The 18,768-nt window shown below is 33.5% G+C and overlaps 1 protein-coding gene across 2 annotated transcripts; it reads left to right on the plus strand.

Annotated features, from left to right (window-relative positions):
* Positions 1-515: 515 nt before the first annotated feature.
* Positions 516-18,111, plus strand: LOC126818516 (mitochondrial enolase superfamily member 1). 2 transcript variants are annotated; one of them, XM_050545980.1, is made up of 16 exons: positions 516-648; positions 2,915-3,017; positions 3,891-4,006; positions 4,295-4,381; positions 6,190-6,216; positions 6,893-6,933; positions 7,920-7,951; positions 9,671-9,709; positions 10,357-10,439; positions 10,615-10,649; positions 11,825-11,912; positions 12,069-12,203; positions 12,686-12,857; positions 14,292-14,391; positions 14,632-14,713; positions 15,260-18,111. In XM_050545980.1, exons 1-16 carry the CDS (start codon positions 565-567, stop codon positions 15,374-15,376), a joined length of 1,341 nt encoding a protein of 446 aa, XP_050401937.1. In that variant the 5' UTR covers positions 516-564; the 3' UTR covers positions 15,377-18,111. The 2 variants fall into 2 exon arrangements, with proteins under 2 accessions (XP_050401937.1, XP_050401938.1); XM_050545981.2 differs by lacking the exons at positions 10,615-10,649; positions 12,069-12,203; positions 12,686-12,857; ... (1 more) ...; positions 14,632-14,713; positions 15,260-18,111 and having other exon boundaries at positions 540-648.
* Positions 18,112-18,768: the final 657 nt, after the last annotated feature.

Consider the following 18,768-nt stretch of genomic DNA (forward strand, 5'->3'; position numbering starts at 1 on the left):
GAATTTTATCACCCAATAATACATTCAACAGTAGATATCGCCTGTGTGATAAATTTCATAATCTACAGCGATATCTCCTTAGGACTTTACATGAATTTGATTGGTCAATCAAAAAGGAACTTTTTTTTTTTTCAAAGAACAGTTCATTTTTTATGAGATGTAACTTATTTCTTATTAAAAAGGAACTATTGTTATAACACTCGTCGATAAAGTAAAAAATAAAACTCGGCAGAGCCTCGTTTTTTTACTTTATCGACTTGTGTTGATATTTTTTGATATAAAAAAAAAAGACTCGTAGGATATTCTCTATATATTATATATACAAAATGAACACATCTGACTTTGGAATAAGTGCATTTCGCCAAGAGTATTGATTTATAGGAAAATCCTGCTTGTTTATTTATTTATTTATTTGTTGTCTTTTCATAGTACTATGCGTGTGTATCTACTTGCGGTACATTCTGGTGCGTCTGCTTTGCGGTTTTTTGACGTATTGTCCACGAAGCACAGGATGAGTTATCTACGCTTTAGTGCGTCAAGGGAGACAATTTCAAATCAACGACTATGGCACCCACACGAATCATATCGTGTCAAGTCAAAGATATTCGCTTCCCTACTTCTTTAGAAAAGGATGGGTCGGATGCAATGGTGAGTATATTGCGATATAGCATATATTATGGAGATATATTTACATTTATCCTGATTGCATTGCAAGACGAGGACAAAGAATAAAACAAAGAATAAAGGTGGGCGGGGCAACAGAACGAGAGGTCATGAATTATCTCTCGTTATTTTAATCAGCTGTGATATGGACTGTACACTATAATACAACACACGTGCCTATGAATGCTTACATATCTTGTATGTAATGATAATAAGGGAAGTAAAATAATACAAGCAACTGTAATGTGTATTATATAAATAGTGCCGCATCTATCGACCAGGCTAGAAAGGGGACCGCAGCTAGAGTAGTTAAGAAACCTCATCTCTCAACCCTCCTTTTTTCGAGATAAAGAGATGTTGCTATATAGTTTTACTTGGCAAATTCTGACGTGAAACACATCGGGATTCAATAAGCAAAATTAACAAAAATTTTCATGAAAACAGCGAAATATCTGATTATAGTTATTTATAACATTTCTGCCACATTCAACTACAAAATTAATTAAGCATATAATCCTACCAGACACAGGTACAAAACATGTCTTTTTAAATCAAAGCGATGAAAGCCTGGCTCTCCGGCATTTTGAATTTGACTTAAAGGCGGGACATCGTGTACAACAGCCAAACAAACTACTCACCTGATATGAGTTCCGCTGGAATAATACACCAAAATTATGAATGCCCGTATCAATTTTGATAAAAACAACACCTGATTTAATTTATTGACAATATTTGCAGATAAACCAAATTTGTTTCATTAGATTGGGATGCGTATGTTTAATAAGTTTTGATCTAGTAGTATAAAATTAACTTCTTTTCTAGATGTTACTTGCATTAATAATGAAATTAAGTTTGCCAGGTGAAACTAAAGACACCCAATCATAGCTAAAAACAAGCACATCAGTACATCTCAGTACAGCTAGAGGGGCCCTAATATTAAAGTTGCCCCAAAATTAGTTCTGAAAATAATTATATGATTTTATTTCTTATGTTGTATATATGTTTGTGCCAAAAAAATCTATCCATCTACCATACTGACATACAAATTGCAATTGTGTGAGTGTGACAGACAATGACCAGAATATGCGCCATCTCTGTTGATGCAAGAACCTTCTGAATCACAACAGCATTGACTGACCAAAACCAAAAAAAGAAAACATTATATTTTCCTTCATAACAATGATTAATTATTGTCATTTATTCAGATCCCTCACACCCAATTACAATTATAAAGCATATTATCCTACAGTGCAGGACCGTGGGGTGGGGTGGGGGCGGCATGGAAACGTGCCTATTTTGAATATGACCACACCAAGGTCTCTTGTACACATTATATGATTCTGTCTAAATGGAGTGTGTACATGCTGTCCTTAATGTACAACATGATGCAATGAATATCTTATCTTATCTTAAATGCAGTAGACCAAAAAAGCTCAAACCCAAGTGGTGTCACGGGGGGCAGACTGCTAAACTTTGCCCAGCCCAAGCCATGCTAATGCTTACTTGTTCATTGTTTGTAATGGAAACTGGAAGCAGATGTTAAATAAAGCTACTTTTGCCCTTGTTGTAACTAGACCATACAGTTGAGTCGAGTATCAGTCTTTACAAAGCCCAAGGCCCGTTCATGTTGCCAGTTGATCAAATGAGTCAGCAATTTATGGCGCATAAGGCAAGTTAGAGTTACGTCCCATCACCGTAACGAGTTGTCACGACTGCAGAGTCTGAGATAAGTTTCAAATCGCGATAAATATTTCAAGTTGAGTTTCGGTCCAAGTTCCTACTTCTGTCTAAAAGTAATTGTCTGCTTAAAATTCATTCAGATCCTTAATAAAATGTGACTAACTGAAACCAGATATGTATTAATACATGTCTATTAAAACAAAGTTTTGTTTGTACTTACACGGGGGGGGGGGGGGGAGTTGTCCCTTACTGGGCTGCCATTAATCAATCATGATTAGAACTGTCTAACTCACATATTTTCATTTGTTGTTGAAGTGATTTACCTCTGCATTTGTGTCCATTCTGTCTAGATAGTTTCCCTAATTTGATTATTTTGTGATTGTGCTCAAATGTCAGCTAGGATTATATGATAAATTGTAAATTGGTATCTATAGGGACAAAAAATATGTTCGGAGTCATCTCTCAGCCTGTTGTATCTATATATTCACAAATGTCATATCAGTGGGATTAATTGGGCTAAAAGCTTTTATCCCTTAGAATTTGTACAAAAATAGGTATATATGTATTTCAGAACTTGGCACCAGATTACTCTGCACCATATATAATTTTAAAGACAGATTCTGATCTTGAAGGACATGGCTTAACATTTACTGTTGGTAAAGGCAATGAAATAGGTAAGCCATGATTCATGATCATAATAATATAAGCTATGCTGTTCTTGTGGTCTTAACTCTGGGATAAATTAAAAATGATTTGGTCTGTAGTGTCTTACTCTGGACATGCAAACAATTGCTGTTCAAGATGACTGACAATGTATTCAGATTGGTTAAATTTTATTACTTGGATTTTATATATACTGTAAAACAAGAAACAATGAGCAAGAAATTATTGGGATTAAGAAATAAATGAGACAAAGAAATTAATTTTATCAAGACGTTAATGCAAGCAAGAATTTTTTGCAACAAATAAATTTTGATACGCCCACATTTTCATGTAGACGTGTTATGCCATTGCTCCTATCCGTCCATTCACATTTTGTTTGTGGACAAGAAATTAATGCGAGCAAGGCTGGAAGGCAGCTAAAAATTTTATTTTAAATACATAAGATGCATTATGTAAGAGCTAAATTTGCCTATTGCAGACCTATATTTTGGCTTCAAAAGTTATATAAACTATTTTTTGGACATTTATTCACATGACAAGCCTATAATCAACTCTCTAGGCGATTTGATGGCAGAGATTTAAACGGATTAAAACATGGTTGCCATTCAATGATTTGATTTGAAAATGGTGAAGCGAGGCTTAGTCTTAAGTACTGTTGTTATGATAATAAACAATCAATGTCACATTTTGTCAAAACCTCAGAAGTAATTTGAATGAAATTTTCAATATATTCATTTATCTAAATCTTACATAATACATCTTTTAGTATCAAATCTTTTGCTATACTTTTCAAATGTGTGTTGGATGTCTACTAGTCACCTTATCTAACTTTTTTATTCTGGTATGTTGGAGCTTTAATGTCTTGTATTTTGTTTAACTTTCAGTGTGTCATGCTATTCGTGTTTTGAGTCAAATGGTAGTCAATAAAGAATTAGATTATATATATAATGATTTTGGTACGTTTTGGAGATCATTGACTAGTGAAGATCAAATGAGATGGGTGAGTGAGAATTTGATCTTTTTAATTTTTCAGTCCTTTAATCTTAATAGTGGCTACAGTCGCATAATATTAACAATGTATAGCTGAATATGTACAAGGAGTTTGTACAAATGTCTTGTTTTTAACCAATGAATATTTTTCATAGCTTTTAAAAAGCTCCTTAGTTATAAATATGAATCAGCCTTTCAGTTTCAGATCTTTAAAATGTTCAAACATTAGCAATGTTTGTTCATAGATAGTGTAAGACATGTGTCATTAATATTTTATGTTGTTATTAATAATATTTAGTTGGGTCCAGAGAAAGGAGTAATGCATTTAGCAGTAGCAGCCATAATAAATGCTTTGTGGGATTTATGGGCTAAAATTGAAGGCAAGGTAAAATTGTTTTAACTTATAAGCAAGGAGTGTAAACCCAATTATCCTCTTGTCAAGTCATGCTCAGAACTTCTGCTCTTAACCAGTCATGTTCTAAAAGACAATTTGTAATTAGAGACTTTTTTCTTTAAACACAGCTTTGTCTACTTGTGACAGTTTACTATTAATACTTCACTACCTTAATTAATTACATACACTTACAAATGACACATATCAATCTGTCCAACAACTGTTTGCTTGTCTGATTATAGAAACTGTGATAATTTACTATTTAAAATTTGAAAGTATGATAGTGTGTGATAAACTAACAATTTCATTGGATAACTATGTATCTAAAGTATAGTCTGCGATTATCACACACACTTTAATCAAAATTGAAATGATATGTAGAACTGAATTACCAGTACTATTATAACGTTCAGACTCTTATTTTTAAACCAGTTCAAAAGACAGGGTCGTGTTGTGTTCAAACATACCATAAGCCAAACCAGTTTAACTATTCTGACCTCTTCGGGAGGAGGTTAGCGTTCACTATGCATGGGTAGCTTCATATTCTTTATTTGGTTCTTGGAAGTTTTTGATAACACTCGCATTGCATGATGCTGGAGCCGGGGTTTTTAAGCCAACCCGTTCAGACGCCCCAGATGAACCAGTTTTAAATAAAAAGCCTTCTTGAAGACAGGTGGCAAGCTGAGGTTTTTAAACTGGTTTAACGATCTCCGTGGTTTTTAAACAAGTTTAACTTAAGCATCTGAATGGGCTATTTGACTGAATCTAGATGACTCAACTAATTCATGATTTTCTCAAATTTGTAACTTACTTGCTAACTAATTATAAAAGACAAATTATCTGTTTTACCTTAAGTACCATCAACAAATGATGTCTTGGCATGTTTACAGCACCTTTTTTATTGGCCATTTACACAAGTAAGAACATAATGAAATAGTTTCCGTACGAAAACAGGGTGACCAAAAGATAATTGTGTAATTCATATTTTTTTTAACACAAATCCCATGCACAAGCCAAGGAACCGAATGAAAGTGAACACCTGGTCAAACTGTGACACTAGTAGTAGTAAAATATTAGAATATAAACAAATGAAAACGAATTAAAAAATTTGTAATTAGAGACTTTTTTCTTTAAACACAGCTTTGTCTACTTGTGACAGTTTACTATTAATTTGAGTTAGATTGCTATAAATTGAAGGATTGTCAAAAAAGGAAGTGCACATGGTCAATAGTGCAGGCAATCTCGGCTCCCAGAGATAAGTTTACCCTTTGTTTATCTCTGGGAAAATTCGCCGGCCATACAACAGCCATTTTGAATGTCACATGATATATCCTTCTGTCGGTCGCTTCATAAGGATCCAAGATTCAGAAATTTCATGTATTTAGCCGAATCACTCATATTGTATGCTAAAAATAGTTCCCGGTAAATCATCAAATCAGCTGTTTTCGAATGAACTTATGATGTCAAGATGTGGAAAATGTTCCAATGATCATTTATATGTAACACATGCAACGAACCGATACCTAATTGTCGAGAAATTGGCAGCATTTCATTCAAACAAATCCAACCATTCAGGACCCACAGGGCGGTGGAGCTTAGGAACCGATTTAAGACTGGTTAATTGCTGCCGGCAAGCTTTCCTAGAGATAAACGAAGGGTAGACTTATTTTTGGGAGCCGAGATTGTAGTGCAGGATTGTACCCCTGCATTGAAATGTCATTGTGAAAAAATGAATTTTTATGTTGTAAACTCTTATCTTTGTTTAGTAAATATATGTATATATTTATTTTTGTTTCTAGCCATTATGGAAACTTCTAGTAGATATGGTATGTAATTTATAGTTTTGAGAATTAGAATAATAATAAGTTAGAAAATATTATAATTCCAGTTTAAGATATTTTTGTATTGAACATGTATTTAATAAAAGTCAAGCACGGTCAGTTGTTACACAAGTAGTCCAAATGCAAAGTTCAGTTGACAAAATCTTTTAGTTATTGTAAAGGAAGGTATTCAAACTGGTCCTTATTGTTGTACAAGATCCTATTCACTATAAATGAATGGGATGTCAGGGAACAAGCAAAATGCCTATGTAAAACCCCTATCCCTATTTACACTACAATGTATGATAATAATGAAAAATAATATATGAGTATAGTTACATGACTTACTGCCATACATAAGAATTTCATCTTTTACAGTGTGTCCTAATTTGAATGTGTGTGTAGCTAGTTAGGAAGAGACAAGTGATGTCATCAAAACCTGGTTCCACTCCACATCCTAAATACAGATACTTCTCTATAGTCATGACTTCCAGTGATAAGATCAATTGGGGATTAGTTTGAAAGTTTTAGCACTAACATTTTATCCAGAACTTGATTCTTTTTTGCACAACTGAATAATTTTGTAAGTGTAGAACAAAGGGGTTCATGCTTAGTCCCATGTTTTGATAATTATTGTATGATATTAATCTATTATGACTTTTATATTCTGTGTTTATATCAGGAACCTGAAAAATTAGTTTCTACAATTGACTTCAGATATATGTAAGTATTGATTCTGTACATTTAAAGAAAGATGATAGTACCTTTTCCATTGGTGGGGTGGGGGGGGGGGAATAATACCCAGATACCTGAAATTCTACTGAAAGGAAAATATTCTTTATCTAATTTTACACACCTCCAGGTTATATCTCCCACAGCAACTATTGATTTTTTAGGTGGCTGTTTCCCATAAAGTCATTTTATTTGAAATAACAACCTGGAAAGTTTCAAGAATACACAACCCATTTGCAAATGGTATTTAGCAATTAAAATAACCCTATTAGACGTTATCAGGTGATCTACCTGTAACTCTAAATAGATCAATAAACGGCACATTACAGAATTAGTCATCTATTCAACAAATTTCTTAGTGTGTTTTCACACACCAAGGTGTTTACATAGCTAGTATAGTGTATGATGTTGATTTATTTTTTTAAAGATACATTAGTTAAGTGTTTAATAAAGAGTTGGTCATTCTTGCTATAATTATTCAAAAATAGATGATAAAAAAAGAAAATATTGAAAATTTCATTCAAATTACTTCATTCTCAGCCAAGTTATCATTGTTTGTAGTTTTGACAAGATGTGTGCACAGTGGTAACCAGGGCACTGGTATAATCGGGACTTAGCCTCGCTTTCCCATTTTTAAATTAAATTTTTAAATGGCGAACTGTTTTAATCTAGTTACAATCTCAAGTGTCTGATGCCATCCAGAGTTGATTATGGTCTTGTTTTGTTAATAAATGTCTAATTAATAGTTTATATAACATTTCAGACCTAAAGAAAGACCTGCAATAGGGAGATTCTTGCATAGTGTATGTTTGAAGTGACTAATTATTAAAGTTTTTCTGATATAGTTTTTGATTGAATATAAGATACAATTTGTACAATCTTGAAACTACTTGCATACTGTATAACCAAATATAAAAAAAAAACCTTTAAGATATTCAATATCTCATTATTATATAATGTTATTATTGATTTATCAGGTCCAATGTTTTAAGTAAAGATGAAGCTTTAGGTGAGTATAACCACCAATCAATATAAAACCATAAAAAAACATCTGGTGTAGTATATGTACATGTATGTTTATATGAATTGATTATAATCTATTTATGCTAGTATTTCTCTGTGAAAAATAATTTATGTATGCTACCTGCAAATTCATATGTAATAAAAAAAAATAGGCACACCTGGTTATTTTTCTTGTTTAATTCCCGTACGGTATTCAAATTTATGTCAATAATATTCCTACAAAATTACGTGACATCGTAATACCATAGAATGAAAGCGTGCCGACTACTGCCGATTCATACCTGTTTCAAATTCCTCCAAATTACCGTATTTTTTAGGTCATAAGTAGATACATTTTTCAGCAGAAGTCCGGCATTCGTCTTATACTCTATTTCGACTTAAATACTTAAGGTAAAAAAATGACACCCCAAAATTTATTTGGCAGTAAACGTTACTCTACCACAACGAGCGAGAGACACCAACTGCTAAATAATCGCATTTGACTCTAGCACGCGCTATCGTCTAAGACATAATTCCAATCGAAATATTCTAAGCGCGAGGCATGAGATTCGGCACATTACATCTCTTAATTTCATGTGTCTCACGAGATTTCTACTTTCATTTCAGTTATTGTACTATGTGTAAAATAGCTTTTATTAACTGCGGCCTCCACCGACAAAATATCAAAGACAAGTTATCGGATACAATATATATTGATTTGGGCTGTTATATACTAACTATTAGGATATGTGACATATATGACTAATTCCTAAGTGTTGTCAGTCAACATCAAATAGATTGAAACGTCCGATAATGGTGAAATCGCGGGTTAATCACGTAGGTTGGATTGATATATAGTCCGACAAAGGAGAAGCAATGACTTCTGTTCAGGATTGGATTGATGAATTGTCCGACGAAGGATTAAGTCAGCCAATCAAGGCAGATTAAGTAGTTAATCATGGTAGGCGTATAGACGGTATGACACTTAATTACCTAATCAATCCAGCCTATTATCAGGTTGAGTGGTATAAGTTATACACACAATACATATATTAATGTCTTGATGTCCGATTGGGCATATTCCTGGTCGGACAATTTAGAACTTTTGGAAAATGTCTGGAATATAAAGGCGAAATTCCATCACTGATATATACTCTTCAAAAAAAGAAACTCATTTCGCCGTTTGTATACCCTCGCTCTATCATCGCCCCGTTGTAACAGAAACCGCAACTTGTCACTGAACCAAACTGTTCTCCTGCATTGCTGTGGCCACACTTTGTGTGTCTGAAGCCATTGAAGTCAGATTTGACTGTGTCAGCATATTTCTAAACAGCTCTAATGGGACATCTGGCTCATAATCCGGTTTTACGTAGGCGTTTATGGACTGTCTGGTCTGAGATCCTTCACGCATAGTGATACATCATTTTTTGACAGCAATTCAACCATTGCAAAGTCCTTTATATTGACCCAGTGTTTCCATCAAGGTCAATTAAATAAAAATAGTTCATTTTTAATAAAAAAAAAAGAGAGGTTACTTTTAATAAAAAAGAATATTCTTTGTAAATAAAAAAAAGTAGTTTTTTGACCAATTGATTGACCAATCAAATGTAAAGCGATATCTCCTAAGGAGATTATGAAATTTATCACACAAGCGATATCTACTGTAGAATGTATTATTTTTTCAATAGTACATGTATCTTTTTTCTTTTTTTTTTTTTCAATAAAGCTATTTTGAAGAAAATGCAGGCTGGTAAATCTGAAAGAGGTATGATGAAAGTAAAGTAAAAACTTTGAGAAAAATTGAAACATTATTTATTTATTAAAAATATTAAGAATGGGTTCATCCTCCTGCTCGCCTCTCCATCCCATTTTGTATGGCAATTAATCTGCTTCTAATTGAGCTAGAATATTCAAAATTTGTATAGGTGTTTATTAGGTTAATGCCTTGACTAAGGTTGAGTAGGGATAAACAATTTGAGTGAGAGTGATGAAACTTTGTGTATAATACCTTGACTAGCTTAGACTAAGGAAAGTAATAACCGATTTGATTACTCGATTCTTTGTAAAAGGATAAATGTGTAAGTAATTTAATGAGCGTCGTCTATTTATTTTGGGATGTAGGTGAGGGAAACCAACCTCACCGTTGGCTTGTTAATTGTTACAGAGTGTCAACCACTAAGTCTGAAATTATTACTGTTGTCATTAGCCAAGTTGATCCAGAAAGCCCAATTTTATTTCATTTGACATTGCTTTCGTGAAGGACAGATTTTTTTAATATATGCATTTCTACAGGTAAATAGAAAACAAAAACAAAAATGTGCACTAATTACAAAAATGATTTATAGGATGCAACTTGTCATGATGTCGTCCTGCTATATAGTTTCATGTATTATATATATTTAATATTTGTAGAAAATAATCTAAAATCGACAGGCTATCCAGCATATACTACATCTGTAGGTTGGCTAGGTTATGATGATGTTAAATTACATAGGGTAAGTTATCAAATTATTACCGAAATACAATCTGATTAATTCTATATTTTGTCTTTATATAATAAAGTATAGGACAAACTAATTCTATATTTTGTTTGTATAATCTCTATTTGTAGTTATGTAATATAGAACAAACTAATTCTATATTATGTCTGTGTGTAATCTTTATTTGTAGTTATGTAAAGAAGCATTAGCTGAAGGTTTTACCAGGTAAATTTCATTGACAATAAAAATGATTATTTCAAGGTACATGAAATGTGATATGGGATATACTCACTTGATCATTTGCTAGTAAAGTACATTACTGTAACCGGTCAGTTGTGCAAAATCAGATATGATGGGTTGAGTGTGACCTTGCAACTACATCAAACAGCTGTTGGCCTACCGCGGCTACCGGTATATATAATATTTAAAGTAGCTAGGTCTCTAACTCAATATCATCCAAAGTCTTACACATTGAAAACACAAATTATTTGTCAATTCAAATCAACATTGATGTTGTGATCTTACCGGGAAAAGGTAGGCTTCTGATATCCAATATTTAAGATGAAATAAACATTTTACCATTGGTACACGAATTGTGTACCATAGTGCGTTTCAGCGTCATGTGTAACAAGTGACCAGAAAGATTGAGGCTAAACATATTCCACAACTCATTCAAACGGTGATGCCATGAGAGCATGCGCAATAGACTGGAATAACTAGACAATAGAAATAGCGATTCGGTTGAGACTCATGCCGTATTTCACTGGAGATAACTGATTTGAAATTAGAGTCAAAACGGAAACAATTGAATGTAAATCAGTTTATATACAATCAGATTACATTATTATATGCGTTGTGAACCATTTGGGTCCCAAATATTAGCGATTTAGCTCCTTTAAGAGTCCGTTGTCAGGGTAGGTTGGCTTGACCAGAAGGAAATTTGGATGTGCTGATTTGAAATTGACATGCAAAGAGCAGTATGTGTGCCATATAGATTGCAATCAGTGCAAGTGATACAGCGGACTAATCTGCGCACATCAAATACACATTTATGTTGTCTACTTGAAATCTTCTTAAAGACAAAATATTCATTAGAATTCATCAAACACTTTTTTGTCTGAATTATTTAGATTTTATAAATTTTCGGACGTATGTGAACTAAATAGTCGCCATGTTCTTGTGTAAAGGCAAGAACAGAGAAGACTTCAACTGAGCCATTAGGTCTTTCTAAATCAATGTGGTGACATTCCTGAAAGTTAATGTTTTGATAACTTTTTATCTTTAATAAATAAGTGATTGATGGACATCTGTACCTAAAACTGGGTTTACATCTGTACATAAAACTGGAAATTAGAAATTCAGATCTCCATTATGCACAAGTATATTTTCTATGTTTAAAGATTTAAGGCTAAAGTTGGTGCTGATTTAGCAGACGATAAAAGACGTCTTACTATTATCAGAGAAGAAGTTGGACAGGATAAAATGCTAGTAAGTTTATAACACCAGAAGTTAAAGATACATTAGTTAAGAGTTTTATAAAGAGTTGGCCATTCTTGCTATAATAATTCAAAAGTAGATGATGAAAAAAGAAAATGTTGAAAATTTCAGTCAATGTATAGCTTAATTATGAGACTTTTTTTTTAGCTTGTTGATGCAAATCAAAGATGGGAGGTACAGGAAGCTATTGATTGGATGAAAGAATTAGCCCAGTTTAATCTAACATGGATCGAGGAACCAACAAGTCCTGATGATATACTTGGACATGCTCAAATAGCAAAGGTTGGCCTAATTATTTGATTTTAATCATAGGTTGCTCATCAACTTGGTAATCGTAAATTGGAAATCAACAACATAGAAAAGCAAAAACATTTTACTTAAAATTATTTGACTAACCATCTTGTACAGCAAAATAAACCTTAGCACATGTTGATTATACAGAAATGAATAGCCCTCCTGTGATTGATACTTGACGATTCAATTATTTTATGAATTATTTATAAATTTGAGAGAAAACACTTGTCACATGTCAGCAATATAATTCACTTTCATATTTTTGTTGCTGTTTCTTGTTAAATTTATGACTAGAATATGTGTCGCAATTCAAATCATATCCTGACACCAGTACTATTCAGTACTATTATATTTTGTGACTACAGTCACAATACTCAGCGCTGGCTTCAACATACCAGTACTATTATGTCTAATCAGTCTGTAGTGAATGAAATTTTTGGAGTGTTTTCAAACGTTTTTGTTTGTTTCAGGAATTGAATCCATTAGGTATAGGAGTAGCTACAGGTGAACAATGCCAGAATAGAATTATGTTTAAACAGTTTTTACAGGCTAATGCTCTACAGTTCTGTCAGATAGATAGTTGTAGATTAGGTGGTGTTAATGAAAATCTTGCTGTTATACTTATGGCAAGTAAATATGGAGGTAATTTAGCTTGTTACCATTATTTAATATTTATAATCAATCCACAGACATTTTTAAAAATCATACCGAACTCTGTAAAAATCAAGTTGCAATTAGGATAAACATGACACAAGGTCATCACTGTTGTTCCATTACATTGTACCAAAAACCTGGCTTGTAGCATAACACACTGCACATCTGTTTATGCTTCTGTAGATACATAATAGTTGGGCTTTCAGAATCTGCTGAAGCAAATGAAATACATGTATAGATATGAGAAGCATGCCTTTCTGTCCAGCACATTTTTTATATGTCCACATTCATAATGTGGATGTATGATGCCGTTGCCCCGGTCTGTGTGTGTGCCACACACATTTTTTGTATTCATAATGAATCATCTTGAAACTTTGCATAATTATGCCTTATACCCTAAGAATCATCCCTATTGTTTGTGATGCATGCCCAACCCCCAGGGGCAGAGCCATGCCCATATTTTTTATTTGTGTGTATGTATCGCCTACAGGCCGCAATTCTTAATGGATCGTCTTGAAAACTTTTCTTCTTATTCCTTATACCCTAAGGATGACCTCTATTATTTTTTGGTGCATGTCCGACCCCCAGGGGCATAGTCATGCCCATTTTTTGTATTTGTTTGTTTGTGGTCTACAGGTTGCATTTCTTAGCGGATCCACCTAAAACTTTGCATACTTATTCCTTATACCCTAAGGATCATCACTATTGTTTTTGGTACACACCCAACCCCCAGGGGCAGAGCCACACCCATTTTCTGTGTGTCGCCTACAGGCCGCAATTTTAGTCAATTGTCTTAAAAAAAATTTCATACTTATTCCTTATACTCTAAGGATGACCGCAAATATTTTTTGGTGCATGCTTGACCCCTGGGACAGAGCCACGCCCAATTTTTGTATGTGACGAGTGTTCGTCTACAGACCATAATTCTTAATCGATGGTCTTGAAACTTAGCATACCTGTTTCTTTGTGTGCCTGTGTACTGCCTACAGGCCACGATTCTTAATGGATCTTCTTGGAATTTGGCATCTGTATTCCTTGTAGCCTAAGGACGGCAACTTTTGATTTTGCTACATGTCCTGACCCCCAGGGGCAGAGCCACACCCAGTATTTGTGTTTGTCGAATGGATCACCTTTTTGTGTTTAGCCCCCCAAAGGCCACAATTCTGAATGGATTGGATTATCTTGGAACTTGGTATACTTATTCCTCATACCCAAAGAACGGCAACTATTGATGTTGGTGCATGATCCCCTGCCCCTTCACCCCTCTTCATTTTAAAAAGTACCATATCAATCAAAGCAGGAATGTGGACGTATATTGCAGCATTAGCGATGCTCTCGTTTATTGACCACAATTATATGAAAGTGACTGTCATAATAAATTTTTATTTTTTTCTTCAAAACAATTGTCCATATTTATTTTAGTGCCTATCTGTCCACATGGTGGAGGTGTAGGATTATGTGAATTAATACAACATTTGTCAATATTTGATTATATAGCTGTATCTGGTAGTCTGGATAAAAGGTCAGTAGAAATTTATTTTTACATACATCTGGATATACCAAGTATATTTTAGACTGGGATAGTATGGGATATGTGGTTCTGTCCAGGGGAATTATTATACGTCTCCAATCATGCGGGTATCACTTGGATGTATTTATCAGGTAACAATTACTGAAATAGACTATGATGTGCTTGTAATTATCTGCATTCTGTTTTCTTTCCTAGTCAGTTTTTCTTCATAATACTTATATTTTTTTAAAGAGTTGTTGAGTATGTAGATCATCTTCATGAAAACTTTTTGCATCCAACTGTGGTTAAAAATGGCAGCTACCAGTTACCTCAGGTAATTTAACATGATATAGTTACATATAAACTTATTTAATTCAAACTTTAATCATTACTTTATCAATAACAGAACATTGTGAATCAAAAAATCTCACGCCATTCTCCGATTTTAAGGGAATTGTATGCATATTTTATCCAAAGATCTTAAAAGTAATAACATTTTTAAGATCCCTTTCTATACGTCCACATTTTGCTTGTGAACACTCTACAGGTCACATTTTTTATCCAATTTTGATGAAACTTAAAAGATATGTTTATATACCAAAGATCTCAGTTCCTTCCAATATTGGTTCCTAACTTCCTGGATTATGGCTCCTGGTGTACGAAAAATCATGTTTTTCTTTTTAGCTTGTTCTCTGTCCATCTCTTGCAAAATGAAGCTCCTGATCTGAACTGTATTTGGTTCCATGAACTGAGGTTTTAGAGCTGTTCAGGACAATCTGGTGACTAGGAATCTACATGTTAAATGAAATGAGTTTCCCTGGTAGAATCCTGTATATATACATTCAGTACATTGTGTATATTTGTGCCAATATTTTTCTAGGCCCCAGGATACAGTGCTCAAATGAAAGAATCATCATTAGTCAGTAATGAATGGCCAAATGGTGCTGTCTGGAAGAAATTAATCCACGATGGTGTCTACACTAATCCAGGAATTTGAATTTAATTCAGGTGAATCAATACCCTATCATTGATTTCAAGATAATCATTCTTGCTTATACAATATCATTTTGGATCTCCAAAAAATTCATGGTGAGCAGGAAATAAATTCTCAGTGAACTATATGCTTCAATGAAACATGGAATTTTTGACTAGTATTTCTATTAAGGCCATACTAAAAACCCTATTCTGGTTCTCAGACAATCTTTAAAAAAAATCTGATGTGAGAGAGAGGTTTTTATTTTTGTTATAAGCCACATTTTCATGTGGATGTATATTTTCTCTGCCCTGTCTGTCCATCCATCAACAATTTGTTTGCTGACACTCTACAGGTCACAATTTTTATCTGATTTGGACAAAACTTGAAATATAGGGTTTTTTTCCCCAAAGAACTTTGTTCCTTTCTATATTGGCATGTGTCGACTGTAACTTTATGGATGATAACCCCCGATTGTATGAAAAATCACGTTTTGAGCTTGTGGACACTCTAGAGGTTACAATTTATCCGATTTTTGTCCCCCGCCTTTCAAAGAAAGCAGGGGACTATTAAAATGGGTTCGTCTGTCTGTCTGTCACACTTTTTGGGACACAATAACTGTCCTTCTAATTGATGCCTTGATAGAGTTCGAAGATAAGCATTTTCTGCTCAGGGTAAGCAGAGCGATAAGCAATTTGATTGGCCGAGACTTTGGAACACAATAACTCTCCTAATTGAGCTAGAACATTCAAACTTTGTGTAGGTGTTTATTAGGTCAATGCCTTGATAGAGTTCTAAGATGCTTAGGGTAAGCAGAGACTGACAATTTGATTGGTTGATGCTTTTTGGCTCGATAACTTTGGTTATAATTAAGTAAGAGCTATGAAACTCTGAGTATAGATTAATTATATCCTCACCTTGACTAAGTTTGATGAGAATTTTCTGCTTAGGCTAGGGAGCAATAAGCAATTTGATTGGTCAAGACTTTGGAACATAACAACTCTGCACTTGATGTCGATGTTCATTAGGTGAATATCTTGACTGAGTTCAATCAATTAACATTTCCCACTAAAGCTAAGCAGAGCCAAGCAATTTCTTTGACTTTGATTCTATCTGATAGAGAGTGATGAAACTTAGTGTATAGTTGATAATCAGTTTGATTGTTTGATACTTTCGAAAAAGATAAACGTGCAATTAATTGATATGTGTCATCTATTTATTTCGGAGGGGGACATCAGCCTCACTGTTGGCTTGTGATGAAACTTAAAATATATTTTTATATCTCAAAGATCTGGGTTTCTGTCGATAGGTGCTGTGATATTAGTGCTGTGATATTAGCGCCTATCGGACGCTAACTTCTTGAATATTACCCGATTGTACGAAAAATCGCTTTTTTTTTAGCTTGTTCTCTGTCCATCTCTTGTAAAATCTTGCATGGCTACCGCTTGTTTTATTTTGTCAAAGGATCACCACCCAGCTAAATGCCTTCTGATAAACATCACATTTTATGTGTTTATAAGAATGTATAATTATCAAGTATGAATTATGATTGTCAGGGATGCATACTCGATTGCTACAGCAGATTTTTAGATTCATTTTTGGATTCCTGTAACTGAAGTAAATATTTATATGTGGCAATTAAATAATCTATTTTCATGTTTTATACTTTAAAATAAAAATGGGTTATGCGGCACCTTTCAGGTGACCCAGAATTATCTGAGATTCAGAATATTTTTTTATATGGCCTAATATTCAATTCGGCAAGCACATGTAATCTACTCGTAAATGAATATAATATAACTGGGTGGGTGGGTATGATAATTGTGTGCCTGACAAATAACTATAACAAGGAAATTAACAAAGAAGGGAAACTTTAAATAACTTAGCATTCTTTTAAACTTTCCTAGTAACTGGAGCTTTAAGCGAAATAACAACACAACACATATGTTTCCCTTCAAAGGAACAAATGAAACGAACAATAATATAGTATTATGAAATTATAATGGATTTATATACAAGGTGATTTTATATCTCTGTGATAAATTTTTTACAGTGATTTATTTTGTTAATTGCTGGAGTCCTTATCTTCTATGTATTTAACATGATTATACTTGTTATGTTGATTTACATAATTATTAAATATGAATATACTTGTTTGCTGATTTATGTAATTTGTATATTAACATGAATGTTCTTTTATGTATTTTGTAATCATGATTTTTCTTGTATATGGATTTACATTATAATTCTTATATAAACATGAATATACTCATTATGTTGATTTATATAATTATTATATAATGGTTGTTTTGGGGTGTGTTTTTTCCTTTATCATTTCTAACCAAAAAGTAATATTTAATAAATTTTGCATACAGTGAATTCTTTATATTGAAAATGCAGAATATATAAAGGAATAATTCTCTATTTTGATGTAAAACATCTCAAACATTGACCATATTATATTATTACCATAGTCTGCTCTGTAACAAGTGCTGGAAATGTTCTCTTGTGGTTAACAGATTGTACTTCAGATAAACTCTGTGATACAAAGTGAAGACTATCAGACATATGTTATGAACCGTTAACATTGTGAAGATGTAAAATACAAGCCAACTGATGATTTAAATCTTAATTTATTTTATAAAATTATTACTTGTATCTCAGTATAAATTCATAACAGCAATACATAACTGTTTTATTTATGAATTATATTTAATAATGAATTTAGGAGAATAAAATAATGGATATAAATTAAATAATCATTGTTATATATACTCTTTAATACAAAACTGCAGAGTACACACTGCTGTTTTTATTATAGGTAACCAGTGTATGTTAATAACAGACCAATTGCCTACACATGAACATAAACAGTTCATATGGGCGGCATATCTGACGGCCCCATTTCACTTGCAAAGAGATACACTGTCAAAAGTGAAAATGGATGTTTTTGATTTTTGCCTTAATAATGAGTAATTGCTCCACCAATTCTCAGACATTCAGCAATTCGTTGTGGCATACTCCTAATCAACCTTCCAATCACGATTTGGGGCAATCTGACCCACTCCTCTTGCAGTGCCTTGGCCAATTCTTGCAGTGTTGTCGGTTGACGTTGACAAACAGGTCTGCCGATCAAATTAAACGTAACACACAAACGTAAAGATATGCTAAACAGTAAATCTTATGCAAAAACCGATAGGAAAGCAAACATGGATAGAATAAACCAGCAAGCGGCAGTTTTCATCAACCCTTCCTTGAAGTGTCAAATTTGACAATGAACCCCGCCCACATGTATGGCGCTATTGCCTGTCGCACATGCAGCACAGTGGTTCTGTTGGGGCAATTAGTTCTTCGTCTGTGAACATACAGTCAAAGCATGTCAAATTGACTATTTATCATATCACAACCTGCATAGG

Source organism: Patella vulgata, chromosome 4, assembly GCF_932274485.2.
Source record: "Patella vulgata chromosome 4, xgPatVulg1.2, whole genome shotgun sequence".
NCBI classification, from domain to species: domain Eukaryota; kingdom Metazoa; phylum Mollusca; class Gastropoda; family Patellidae; genus Patella; species Patella vulgata.